Below are 13,906 nucleotides of genomic sequence, written 5' to 3' on the forward strand. Positions count from 1 at the left end.
TCAATCCGAGATAACCCTAATGACATCACCAGGGTTATTTTCTCAAACTTAAACAACAGTACACCTGAGTATCGTTCTTAACTTTTCACATCCCTCAAACAAAAGAAAAAACTTAATTTTTGTGAAAATCAACAACAAGTGGACACAACATGAAGTGGAACGAAATTTATTGATATTTCAAACCTTTTAAACAAATAAAAACTGAAATATTGGTGCAAAATTATCAGCCCCTTAAGTTAATACTTTGTAGCGCCACCTTTTCGCATTACAGCTGTAAGTCGCGGGGTATGTCTCTATCAGTTTTGCACATCGGAGACTGACATTTTGCCCATTCCTCCTTGCAAAACAGCTCGAGCTCAGTGATTGGATGGAGAGCGTTTAACAGCATCAGTTCTCCACAGATCGATACATCTGACTTTGACTTGGCCATTCTAACACCTGGATATGTTTATTTGTGAACCATTCCATTGTAGATTTTGCTTTATGTTTGATCATTGTCTTGTTGGAAGACAAATCTCCATCCTCTTGCAGACTCCACATTTCTTCCAAATTCCTGTGTGGCTCCATCCATCCCCATCAATTTTAACCATCTTCCCTGTCCTGCTGAAAAAAGCGCCCAAACCATGATGCTGCACCACCATGTTGACAGGGGATGGTGAGTTCAGGTGATGAGCTGTGTTGCTTTATGCCAAACATAACGTTTTGCATTGTTGCCAAAAGTCGATTTTGTTTCATCTGACCACAGCACCTTCTTCCACATGTTTGGTGTGTCTCCCAGGTGGCTTTTGGCAAACTTTAAACAACACTTTTATGGATATCTTTAAAAATGGCTTTCTTCTTGCCACTCTTCCATAAAGCCAGATTTGTGCAGTATACACGATTGTTGTCCTATGGACAAGTCCCACCCACTGTAATCTCTCAGATCCAGAGTATCATGGGCCTCTTGGCTCATCTCTAAGCCTCCTTGTAGCTGAAAGTTTAGAGGGACGGCGGGCTAATTTGTAGTGGTCTGATACTCCTTCCATTTCAATATTATCTTGCAAGTGCTCTGGATGTTAAACTGGGAAATCTTTTGTATCCAACCTTAAACCCACACAGTATCCGACTGGTGTGTTGTCATATCTCTTCACCCCTGAACTAACAGAAAAACATAACACCTCATACACATGATAGTCAAAAACCCAGCTGGGATGACAAGTAAGGCTGAATATTTGCACGCCCACTTTCTTTTTATTTGTTAAAAAGTTTGAAATAGCCAAAGAATTTCGTTCCACTTCATAATTGGGACCCACTTGTTGTTGATTCTTCACAAAAAATTACAGTTTTATATCTTTATGTTTGAGGCCTGAAATGTGGCAAAAGGTCGAAACGTTCAAGGGGGCCAAATACTTTCGCAAGGCACTGTATATACAGGCGGACTGCTGGCAAGTGCTAGTTCTTCATCTGTCCATGTAAAAATGTCTTCTGTAGCTTGATTTAGGGCTGCAAAAAGTCAATCCATGGCTTATGATGCTGTACCAATGGCCTTCTAGTTCAGCAGATAATTATATGCTTGCATCAAAGTGAAAAAAGAGCAGTGAGTCCTGTTTTCAGTGTGAAAATAGGGGGTCGTGGAACCCAAGTTTAATAAGACCATAAAACAAATAAAAGACTGCATTCTTTTGAGACTATACAATTTATTTTGCATGTATTGTGCTTTATGTTAAAGCTACATTTCTTATTCCAAAATTATCCTTAAAGATGGAAAAAATGAAGAAGGAAAACAGTGATTAACACGGGAAGTGGATCAAGTGCAGTCTGGACACCCCAGCTATTATAACCGTTGCAGATCACATGTGGCCCAGATGACTGGGGTCCCAAGACTGAGTCAGTGTGTGAGCAATGATCATTCATCCAAGGCTGGTCCTCCTGATATAAGACGGGCAGAAAGAGGACGGAGAGTGTCCCGTCAGGTCCTCCTGAGCACACCACCAGCTATCAGCCGTGAGTGTTTGTTTTACTCTTATCTTTGGCTCTCTGACATTAATACCTCTGAACACTGACACCACGTCTTGGCATGTTGTTTTTCTTGTCAGGACAGCTTTGTCTTCTTTGTGATGGGAAAGGATCGGGGCATGAGATAGTGCTTTACTTTTGAGGTGTCTCTGCTAAGGCTGGAGAAGTTAACGTGATTGAGTTTCTTATTATAAAAGAAGCAGACTGATTAAATGCTTTGACAAACATGAATGTGTGACCTCTGATCCTCTCAGCCTCATGGACATTGCTCCTTTGATTAGCTTCTATAAGCTCCAGCTGGGACATGTCCGCTTCAGGCTGCAGCCAATCACAACTCACCTGAAAGCATACAAGCAAGCGCTATTGTTGTTTAGTGAAGTAGGAGGAAGAGAAAGAGAGAGAGAGGGGGGAAGCAGAGGCTTGCATGGTACGTTGAAGCTGCGCTTTGGTTCTGCTTCCTCTTCTGGTTTCTTTGATTGTGCATGCGTTGACTTTCAGTTGTGGTTATAGCTGTTATATGTCATGTTCTTACTCTGCGCTGTGTTCAGTTCTGCTGCTTTCTGTTGATCTGATTTGGGTTTTTCTTTCTTTCTTTAAAGATGGCACTTGCAATAGCATACCTCTTGATTGCTGCCATTCCTGTCGCCTACTGCTACCCTACTGCCTTCCAGGACCTGAAGCAAAGTAGCAGTAAGTATCACTTGACATGGGCTTTCATGATGAACAACTGTATATCTGTGAGGTCCTGCTCCTCAGACTTGTCAGCTCTCTCTGATTTAGTTGTGATCCCTTACAGCAAACCGAACCTCCATTAGGTTCCTGGCTATAGGAGACTGGGGCGGCATTCCTTCCCCCCCCTACATCACCGCTGTGCAGGAGTCTACTGCTCAAGAAATGAGCAGGGTAGCAGAGCAGATGGGAGCTGACTTTGTTCTGGCCCTTGGCGATAACTTCTACTACAGAGGCGTGGACAGTGTGGATTCTCCTCGGTTTCAGGTCAGTGGAGTAAACTTGATCTCTTCAAAAATGAGTTTAACCTGATGTGAAAGCGACATTGAAAACCCCTGGTTTCTGCTCTGAATCTGTCAGGAAACCTTTGAGTCCGTGTACACGGCAAAGTCTCTCAAAGTCCCCTGGTATGTGATTGCTGGCAATCATGACCATGCAGGGAACGTCAAAGCCCAGATCGAGTACAGCACCAGATCTGACCGATGGTAAGAACCAGCTTAAATGTTTTCTAAACTTGAAACACTAGCAGTTTTTTTTTTTTTTTTTTTTCTTCAAAATTGCTAAAACATATTTCCAACCCAAATGTATCTCAAAACTGTAAACGAAAAAAAAAAAATCTTCAATACCTTCAAAAAACCTGACTCAACACCTCCAAACTACGGTACTTTAAACTCAAACAATGATCAACATGTAGCTACATTTTTATTTATTTTTTAAAAGGTGAGCATTAAGTTGACCCATGATTTGCTATCTGATGCTCACAGATTTGTTAGAATATATCTAAAATGTAAATCAATGCTGTAGGCTCCTTGCTTAGAATATCTTTTCAGTTCTATTCAGCAATACAAACGGTGCCAATATTTTACTGTATACAAATGTTCTAAGATTTCAAATTGTAAATTCCCTAAACATGCAGTAATGTTCGGTAAATTTGAGTCAATACTGTGGAGGTGCTGAACAAAAGTTTAAAGTGGTGGTTGCAGAAGTTGATATTGATGTCTGTATTTGTGTGAACGCTGACTCGGCTGCATTCACAGTATTGTTATTTGATTCTTTATTTCTTTCTTTGGTTGCCTCTAACTTCTGCATACGTTAAGCTACAGAAAACATTCAAATATCAAAATGTTCAGCTCTTTAAGCACAAGATGGGACTTCTTCGACATTTGTTCTTTTTTTTTTATAACAAAGTTAATGAGAGCAGGCTTTAAATCCTCTTCTACTTCAACATGCTACTCCTACTTCATACTTTTACCTACAGACACCAATCAAACTTTAAAACCTCCACAAAAACTTCAGCTATTGGGCTCGATCTCAGCAGTTTGATATCTTTAACAGTTTTTGTGAAAATTAAGTTTAGTGTTTCTTTCAGAAAGCTTTTAATGGGTGTGACTTACAGTGGGTGATGTCATTGCTAGAGCATGGAGCCTTGCTAGAGCACGGAGCCTTAAAAAAATCATCTTAGTCCCTTCTCTATAACTTGCTCTCACGCCCGCAATGTTTCCTTGTCATACAACATGTATACCTCATAACGCAGGTATGCTTGTCTACTTTCAGCCAATGTGCTCATTTAAGCAATAGGACTTGTACATTTTGCTCGGTGAGCTTACGAATGACAACCGTTCCAAATCTTCCTCCATTCGCTGCCCATGTTAAACATCCTTGACATTTCCACGCAAAGGCACAGCGAACCACTTTTTTGAATCGCTGATATGCCCACATTTTTGAATTTTTCAAATGAGGTCATTTCAATTATTCTACCTATAGTTTAGGCTGTCTGAGCCTTTCTTTCACAGGTCGCTCTGTGTCCCTTAATGCCAGCAGTCTGACACAGGTGATAGGTCATTGGCTGATTACAGAGATCAAAGGGATCTCCTCTGTGTTTACAAACATGGCCACTGATTAGTAAGCATGACGCAGCATTTTCGCCAGACAGTCAAACTGCAACTACAGACCGTAATATGTCGCTTGCTTGCCACTGCTAAACCTCTGTTGTAACACCTACAACTTTCATACAATATGGCTATTATTCAACTTTTAAAGATATTAATTAAAAACATTATCACTTTTCTACATGTCTTAAAACTTCACCTTCTTCTTAACACATTTAAACTAGCAATCCAGTTTAGCTTTAGCATTAGCTTTTCAAAAAACGTTAATTATTCCCCATCTTTTTTTTTTTTTTTACATTAGTGATGTTATTCAACTTGTCAATGAAATTCATACTAATAAAAACTATTACCACTTTTCCAACTATTCTCACTACTTCAACTTCTTACAGATTTTGGCTATTAATCCACTTTAGCATTAGCGATTTAGCTATTCAGCATTCACACGCATTTTCTGCAGGAAATGCATTTTCTAGTTCATATTTTTATTATTTTATGAGCGCAAATTGTAGGTTTTGATGGGTGTATTGATAAGTTGTTGAGAAGGTGTCCTTTTGTTTTCTTGAGGGCTGTGTGGTTTTGGGAAACTGAATGGGGATTTGCCAAAGCAATCACGGCACTGCATCACTGAAGACAAAGTGTGAAAATGTTTTCATCTTCTGCCGCCTGCACTTACTTGCATTTACCATTAGGCAACACAAAGTGCTTCACATTGCAACGGTTTTAGGGAGTGAGAATGTGTTTATTTCCACTCTGCTCTTCTGTTACCTCATTAGGAAATTCCCCTCCTACTACTACGAGCTGAACTTCCACATCCCCAACACCGGGAAAACCTTGACCATTATCATGCTCGACACCATAATGCTGTGCGGCAACTCTGACGACTTCTCGGATGAGAAGCCCAGAGGCCCCCTGTGTGCGGGGGATGCCAACCGTCAGCTGACGTGGCTGCAGGAGAGACTGGCCCGGTCTAAGGCAGACTTCCTGTTGGTGGCCGGACACTACCCTGTGTGGTCCGTGTCCGAACACGGGCCCACCGCGTGTCTCCTGCAGAAGCTCCATCCTCTGCTCCTTAAATACAAAGCCACAGCTTACTTCTGCGGCCATGACCACAATCTGCAGGTTGGTTCATGCTAAATGTAGTAGAGCTGTTCAAATGATTGACTGGTAGTGTATCATTTTTGTATGAACTTGTTTCAGTGGTGTTGTGATCTATTTAGAAGCAAATTGTGCTTGATAGATATAATGGATGGACGTAGTGGTACGTGGACAAATTATTTAATTAAGAAATTGATGGAATAGTAAGTTGATCTATTAATTGATCAGCATTTTATTTATTTTTTTATTATAGGGTTGTATGGTTGTTGAAAAACAATAGATTGAAAACACTTTAGTAAGGGTATGGACATTTCAAAAAGGGTAGGACCAGAAAATCATTTAGCTTCTACCTACTCCTTTTCGGACAAGAGTATTTATGTATTTTGCTTGTGTCTGCCTTTTTTTTTTTTTTTTGTGAAATACTTTTGTATTAAGGTTGTTTTTTTTATGTTTGAAATAAAACTATTCATTCAAATTTAAATGATTGGTTTAAAATCTGCAAGGCTGCTTTTGCCTTCAATCCCATCTTGTCCTTGTCCCCCATACAGTACATTGAAGAGTCTGGTGTGGGCTACGTGGTGAGCGGTGCTGGAAACTTCCTGGATCCCGATACCACTCACTGGAACCATGTACCCAAAGGTTCTGTGAAGTTCTTCACTGGCCAAGCGTCAACACTGGGAGGCTTCGTCCACGCTGAAGTCACAAAGGACAAGATGATCGTGACCTTTTTCCAGGCTAAAGGAACTTCTCTCTATCGCACCGTGCTCTCCCAAAGGAGCTTTGAGTAGACGAGCTCGTCACAGGGGCATTCAAGTTTTTAATAGCAGACTGCACTGTCTGCAGAGATCAGTGTAACTGCTGTTACTGTTTTTAAGAATTTCAAAGTAATCGTAATGCACATTTTAAAAAGAATTGACTAGTTTTACTTGTACATTTATTGTGTGATAAAGAATAAATGGGGTTTCTAACAAACATGCCTGTCTTGTGACTTGTGGCGTAAATTTGACTCTGAGCTTGCAGTGATTGCTTCAATCTGCTTAGAGTAGAAGGGGTACAATACCGTGTGTGCTGACTCTTTTGAATTGTAATTTATAGAATGGCTTTGTGTACCATCTGTAAACACAACTGAGAATGGATCTGCTTAGTCGGCTGTATTTCTGTATGGAAAGGAGAATTCAACATGAGGCTTGGGATAAATTCAGGTTCTTGAAGACCTCAATGCATTCACTTCTCCTTTGGTCTGGTACGTAGGTCACAAGGAAGAGAAACCAGAACACCTGGTAGCAACTCTTTTTTTTTTTTCTTTTTTTTTTCTTTTTCTAAAATTGATCCATTTAACACTTAATGCTAAATGTCTCCATTTATTTGGGCCTACTTTGCTCACATGAGGAGTCTGGTAGGAATCTATAGTATCTACAGTAGCATAGCTCCCAGTATGGCTAATATGACTTGACAAACAGTAGCTGCTTTGTTATGATTATGATCATTTGACAATGAGCATATGACATACGCTTGCAGTTATGCACATCTAAGTCATGAAATACATATTCCTCTAAGCTTTCCTGCTAACCTTTTAGGTATACAAAATGTAAATGTTTTGTGTTTTTGTGTGTCTGGCAGATGTAAATGACTAGTTTGAGACAATTGCATGACTTTAATATTCCAAATGAGGATTATGGTGCAAAACTATGGCTTACATTTTGCTTTTAGTTTAGTTGCATGGATACCAGGCTGAGCCAACAGTAGCTCTTTTGCAAATTTTTTTTTACCCATTTCACCTGTTTTGGCTTTGCCTAATTTTCTTAGGCATTATGGAAAACCGCATAAGAGTTGTATTTTAGAATTCACTTCAAGGTGTGCATTTCCATTGCTTTCATTTGCAACATTCAAATTGTAAAAGTTTTAAATACTAAATCTATTGTAACACATTTGGATCCCATCACAAAATGGTTAAATATACAGACCATATAATGGTGTAATGCTGATCCTATTAGAAGCCCATGTGCAGAGTTCAAATACTGCCATGACATTGCTGCTGCTGAAGGATGGGAGAGGTCAAGACGTCCACAGTCGCTGATCTTTTGTCCCTCACAGAGAACCACCTGGCCTGCCAACAGAGGATTAGGCTGACAGACAGCCGATTGGCAGATAAACTCAGCCAACTGATGACATCACATCATTAACCTGGGAGCAAAGCAGAACAGATGGGATTTTCCCCCTCCTGCAGAAAGTTGAATTGTTTAGCTTTGCTGCCTTTAATTTTCTTATTATGTAAGCAGGATTCTTTTTTTTTTATCTCACCTCTTTTATTGCAGTTATTACTACATCGATAAAAGAAAGAAAAGTTGCATGAGAATGACCACTGTATGTTGGTTAATAGGTTCACAAATCCCCAAACAGGCCAGGATGCTGTACTGTCTTATTGTATAATGTAATGAATGTGTTTTTCATGTCTTAACCACAGTCTGGCTACTATAGGGTTACTGACTCTTTAACTGTTTTGTCATGATCCACTTAGGATGAGTTACAGTCCGCTGATCGTCAAACTGAGCTGGAACTAAGAATTGAGTCAACGGCAATAAGAAGGCGGCCCAGGGTAAGACGGTCACCTGAGGCTAAAGAACAGGTAAGGATCGCTTAACTCTGACGGCAGAGCAAAAGAAAGCCTAACGTTTGCAAGTCACGTCAGACAGACTGATGATTAGACACTATCTGATTTTACAGTAATTATATGCTTGTACATTTTGATCTCTCACCTGCAGGGGTCCTCGGTGGGTGTTTAAATTGATGATTATATCGGCTAAAACCGATATTTTTTTTGCAATAATCACATATATACTGACAAAGCTGTCCGGCCTATAACTTTAGAACTTTACTGTTTGGGTTGTTTTCAGTGAAGAAGCTTTAAAACCCACTGTACACTACCCGCAAAGTGCCAAATGGCACACTGGCAAATTTAGCAACTAGATGGTAAACATAGTGGGGTAATGTAGCAGATAAAGTGCCAGATATTTCCCCCAAGAGTTGGTAGAGACCAAAAACAGAGCTGAAAGAGAGTAAATATTGGGCTTATTCACCAGGTGGACACAAACAGCACTTCAGATGAATGCTAATGTTTCTCAGGTGATTGTTAACAGTTGTTGCAGGCCTTTGGTGTGGCAGTAGCTCAGTCTGTAAGGAGTTGGTTTGGGAGATGGAGGGTTGCTGGTTCAAGTCCCCATACGGACCAAAGTATGGTGGTGGACTGGTAGCTAGAGAGGTGCCAGTTCACCTTCTGGGTGCTGCCAAGGTACTCTTGAGCAAGGTGCCGAACCCCCAACTGCTTGGGGTGCCTTTCAATGGGCAGCCCCCCCACTTTGACATCTCTCCATTAGTGCATGTATAGGTACTGAGCATGTGTGTGGCCTGTGTATAATAACAGGGTGATTTTTTGAACATTGTAATTTACCCTTGTGGGATTAATAGAGTATAAATTATTATGTCATCATAAAGTAGCTGCTAACAATCAGCATTTTCATACATGCGATTTCAAAGCAACACAAGAAACCCAAAAGGTCCACATTGTGTTTGTAGAAACACCTGACAAACCGAGTCAAACTGCACTGACAAAGAGGAACAAGTTCACATGTTTGAAACTTACCGAGAGAAATATGCAGAACAAGGTACAGGAGTTGACTGATACTGACACTGTTTTTTTAAAGATTATTTTTTAGGGCATTTTCGGCCTTTCTTTTTGACAGGACAGCTGAAGACATGAAAGGGGAGAGGGGGGTGGGAAATGACATGCAGCAAAGGGCCACAGGTCAGAGTCGAACCCCTGGCCCGCTGTGTCGAGGAATAAACCTCTACATAAGGGCACCCGCTCTACCAACTGAGCTATCCGGGCGCCCGATGACACTGACACTGTTAATTGGCCTGTAACCTAATGGGAGCCATGTTCCTACTGTAGCGGTTATTGAGTTTATTTGGTTTACCATCTGTAACATATTCAGCTATCAATGTTACATTTCTTGAATTTCAGCAGTTTTTCAGCAGTGGCCCAACCCTCAGTCACACAGGTGTAGATTCAGTTGAAATGTAGCTACATATGTATCCCACCTGCCAACAAATGTCCAAAACTGGAGCGCAGTAATCCTGCACTCACGTGTTCCAGACAACAGCTGATCCTAAAATGTCTTTACACTCCGTGTCAATGTGGTGTTTGTGTCTGACAGCTCAATATTTTTATTCCAATGATGTAGTGTAGGATTATGTGCAGGTACTATACGTCCGGAGCTTTGCCTTAACTTCACTCAAATTAAAACGTTCACGTCATTTACCAACACAGACACAATAAAAGGATCTTTCAACAACATCAACAACCCAGGAAAAAAAAAAAAAAAGCCTGGGGTCAACTTTTGAAACACTACATCCAGGGTCAGAAGAAATGATAGAAATGAAATGAATGTGTTGAGAAGGGTGATATAATTACCCATGCAGTTTAAGGGTTACACAGTGGGTCTGGAACCCTCCTGTGTAGCACTTCCTCACAGGTTTACCTTCTTTATCAATTGACTCCACCTTAACCTCTTACCCCTCTGCACCACTTACACAGCTCCTGGGCACCTCCCGCAGTGTCAGTGTTGGAGTTTAGAGCACTAAGATCTCCTGCCTAAGGAAATAGGCTTAGCAAACCTTCTATCTTCTTTCCTCAAGTCAGAACTATAAAAAGCCACATTTAAAAAGATATATTTAATTTCTAACTTGTCGATACCCTTGAATAAACGTTGATTTATTTGAAACACGTTTTTACCAGAGAACTGAGTAAGTAACTAAGTAAGAACTAAACGGTAAGCAGAAGAATACATCTAATGTGATATTCTATTCTGTTCTATATCTCCTATGTTTTTAGGTTTTGGGATTTATTTATTAGGACAATCTACATTAATCAACATTTCTGTGTTAGCCGGATGGCTGATTTTCGACTGTAGTCCCAGTTGCCTAGCATGCATGTCTTTATATGGAGGAATCTGGAGCACATCGTGAGGAAACCCACTCAAACACGGGGAGAACATGCAAACGCCACACAGGAAGGCCCTGCCCGGACCGGGGGTCGCTGAGCCACCGTCATGTGTCTACATGCATACACCCCCACAACTTGTACCACTGCAACACCAGGGATGTTTTAACTTCACACCAGGTTGTTGCAAACATCAGCTCTTGCCTATTAGATACAATACTTTGGATGTGTGTGCAGCACAGTGCCGCTGTCCCCTTTTTTTCCGGACATACTCCACACTCGTCCCTCTTGAAACTCTTAATCTCTGCACACCTCAGCCTGGATCCAATGACTCCTGGCATACAGGCAGGATAATAATGTTCAGTGTCATGTCCGTTCACTCAGATTAGGCTGCTGCTGTCCGATTACCTAATTCCACAGCTCAAAAGTAATAAAAGGATGCTGTATTAAAGGCTAAGCTGCTCATCTAATCTTCTCTCCCTAATCTCCATCCCTCACTGAATACAGGGACTCTGGGTTTAACAGATGGATTGAACAATGTTAATTGAGAAAAGGTGCAATAATCTCCTTTTTAGTTATGGGCACGGAGTGAAGATGAAAGTTAATAATGAAAGAAATGAATACAAGTACAGACACTGTCTGTGTCTGTGTGTGCGTGTGTGTTTGTGTGTGTGTGTGTGTAATGTCACAGACTTCATATCTTAACAGCTGATCAGACTTGTGTAAATCATGTAGCTAGGTTAAGGCCATAATGTAGTATCTATGTCACACCTTTTACCAATTTAACATTATGTAATCACTTATTTCTGTATTTATTGTGGCTATTTGCCGAAACAGATAAGTGGAGATGATCATTCTAATTAATCGTACGCATGCTGTCCTTAAAAGGCCTCACAGTCACGTTAACGCGCTCACCTACACTAATTAAATTAACTTCACCCGATTAGTTAGTAGGCCGATCCTCCTAAGTGCCAGAAATACACATAGCATCAGAATAACATTGACACACAAAGTGTTTAGCAAACATTATCTTAGCGTACACCTACAGTACATATTCACCTTTATTTGACACGAGAACTCACTTGGCTTTCCTGTACTATACACATGCTCTCTTCGTCATTCCTCTTCAGGTATTCATAAAACAGGATATTCTGAAAATATATATGTGGAACACATTTGAGAATCACTCAGTGGAACGGTGAAGATTAAAGACATTATCCATCCATCTAAAGTTTGTCCAATGAAGTAAAGATGCTACACAAAAACAAATGTGACAGCATGGCCTGAAGTAAGAGGTGTGTGTGTGGAAGGAGGTTAATAGTCATAATGCTAACTTGGCACAAATCCATAGGGATAATGAACAAGTAAAGGCCGTCCCACTCAGTGTCCCAGGCTCTGATCCTGAGAAGATTAGATTTTTGTCTCAGGTAGACACATCAGTTACTCCGACTGAAGTAAATCTATAGATCAAAGTCTTAATGCATACTTTCCAAGTCTCTCCAGGCCATATGACGTTGCTGACATGTTACACATTTTACAAAATAGATTGGGGTAAAATGTGTTTCAGAGGTGAAAACATGGAGCTAAAGCACTCAACTAAAGAAAATCAAAGTGCACAAAGGGATACAAAAAGAGAGAAGGAACCATGTTTAGCAGATATACACTGTAAATGAAAACTGTCTTGGATCCTTTGTGTTGCCTCATGCATCACTCTCCTTCGGGATTGGCTGACTGTAGGACGGGCTGTGGACGCTGTGGGAGTTGGGAAAAATTGAAGGTATGTATGGGATGACGGCCATCAGAGGGCTGGAATCCGGGCTCTCATCTGGGGGAGTCATGGGGATGATGATGTCATCCTGGTCCCACACGTGGAATGCATTTGGGTGGGAGTGACTGAGGACAGGTGGCAAGTGCAGAGGGGTGACTCCCTTCGCTCTCTCTTGGTTTGTTTTCAGGTCCTCATCGAGTGGGCCCAGCAAACAGTCTGTGGAAGGACAGAAATGGGGGATTGAGAATTGTATTACATAATTAATATTCCCACATCTTTACAACTGTCTTGTTTATATACCACACATAGTAGCTGTTAGGGCCGCACGATGTGAGGAAAATATGCGATAACATTGTTGAATATCGTCATAAAGATATTGATAAACAGATATTGAAGTGTACTCACTTCTGCCTCTCTGTTTTCAGTATTCTGCTAAAATACAACAAAATGCTTTTTTGAATTTAAAACAAAAGAAAGAAATAATTTCCAACATTCTTTTGTTTAACAAATTGAACATTGAATTGAATATAAAAGACACAAAAATAAGTGCAATTTTACTCATATTTATGTTCGACCAACACAAAACGATCTGTGGGTGTATGTCGCAGCCTTTGCGATGTGTTTATTGCGCCAGTTGATATTGATATTGCGATGAGAATTTTAAAAGAAAACTACGTATTGTGCAGCCCTAGTAGCTGTTGCTGAAAAGTCCACTGACAGCAAGTTTGCTCCGGCACTTACATGTATGAGCTCCAAGAAACATTACTTGGACAAGATTTTGTTATTTCAGCCTTTATGTTTTTCACAGAAATATTTGTTTTAAAACACACAAACACACACACACTGTGATTCTACGTGTGTATTGAATTTAGAGTCTTGTGTTGAATGTTGAAGTGCATCAGCCCTGATATTTTTCTAATTCAGCCAGAGTACAGTCTTAGACATCTGCTGATCTTGTCTCAATAACAGACTCAAGTTGTAGACATACCCTGGTGGAGTTTACTTTTTGCATCACTAGCTCCAAACTACCGGCATATGTGTTGTACACTGTCATGCAGCATCAAACTTGATTCGATGTATGAGGATAGACAGCACAAGGTGACAAACGTATATAAAGACCAAGGGGAATTCTGGTAAACTAATAGTAACATGAGACAGCTACCTCTATTAGACTTGGGTACCTGTTATATCCAGCATGAGGTCTTTGATGAGGTGACCCACGATAGCGTAAGCAACACCAACTACGACCAGAGCAGCCACCACAAGGTAGAGGACCGATTTAGGAAGCTGGATGAGGTCCCTGGAAGGAGGCTTGTACTCCGTGTACAGAGGCTCCTCATTTTGAACAGAGAACTGGAATGGAATTCCGCCTTTGTTTGTGTAGTTAAAGTTGTCCATATTCCCAGAGTAGGAGCTTCCACGTCCTCCAAG

At 40.7% G+C, this 13,906-nt stretch overlaps 1 protein-coding gene across 2 annotated transcripts; it reads left to right on the forward strand.

Annotated features, from left to right (window-relative positions):
* Positions 1-1,756: 1,756 nt before the first annotated feature.
* Positions 1,757-6,684, forward strand: acp5a (acid phosphatase 5a, tartrate resistant). 2 transcript variants are annotated; one of them, XM_039795232.1, is made up of 6 exons: positions 1,757-1,983; positions 2,595-2,685; positions 2,792-2,991; positions 3,085-3,209; positions 5,387-5,732; positions 6,257-6,684. In XM_039795232.1, exons 2-6 carry the CDS (start codon positions 2,595-2,597, stop codon positions 6,494-6,496), a joined length of 1,002 nt encoding a protein of 333 aa, XP_039651166.1. In that variant the 5' UTR covers positions 1,757-1,983; the 3' UTR covers positions 6,497-6,684. The 2 variants fall into 2 exon arrangements, with proteins under 2 accessions (XP_039651166.1, XP_039651156.1); XM_039795222.1 differs by lacking the exon at positions 1,757-1,983 and adding an exon at positions 2,277-2,422.
* Positions 6,685-13,906: the final 7,222 nt, after the last annotated feature.

This window comes from Perca fluviatilis, chromosome 1 (genome assembly GCF_010015445.1).
Source record: "Perca fluviatilis chromosome 1, GENO_Pfluv_1.0, whole genome shotgun sequence".
Classification (NCBI taxonomy): Eukaryota; Metazoa; Chordata; class Actinopteri; order Perciformes; family Percidae; genus Perca; species Perca fluviatilis.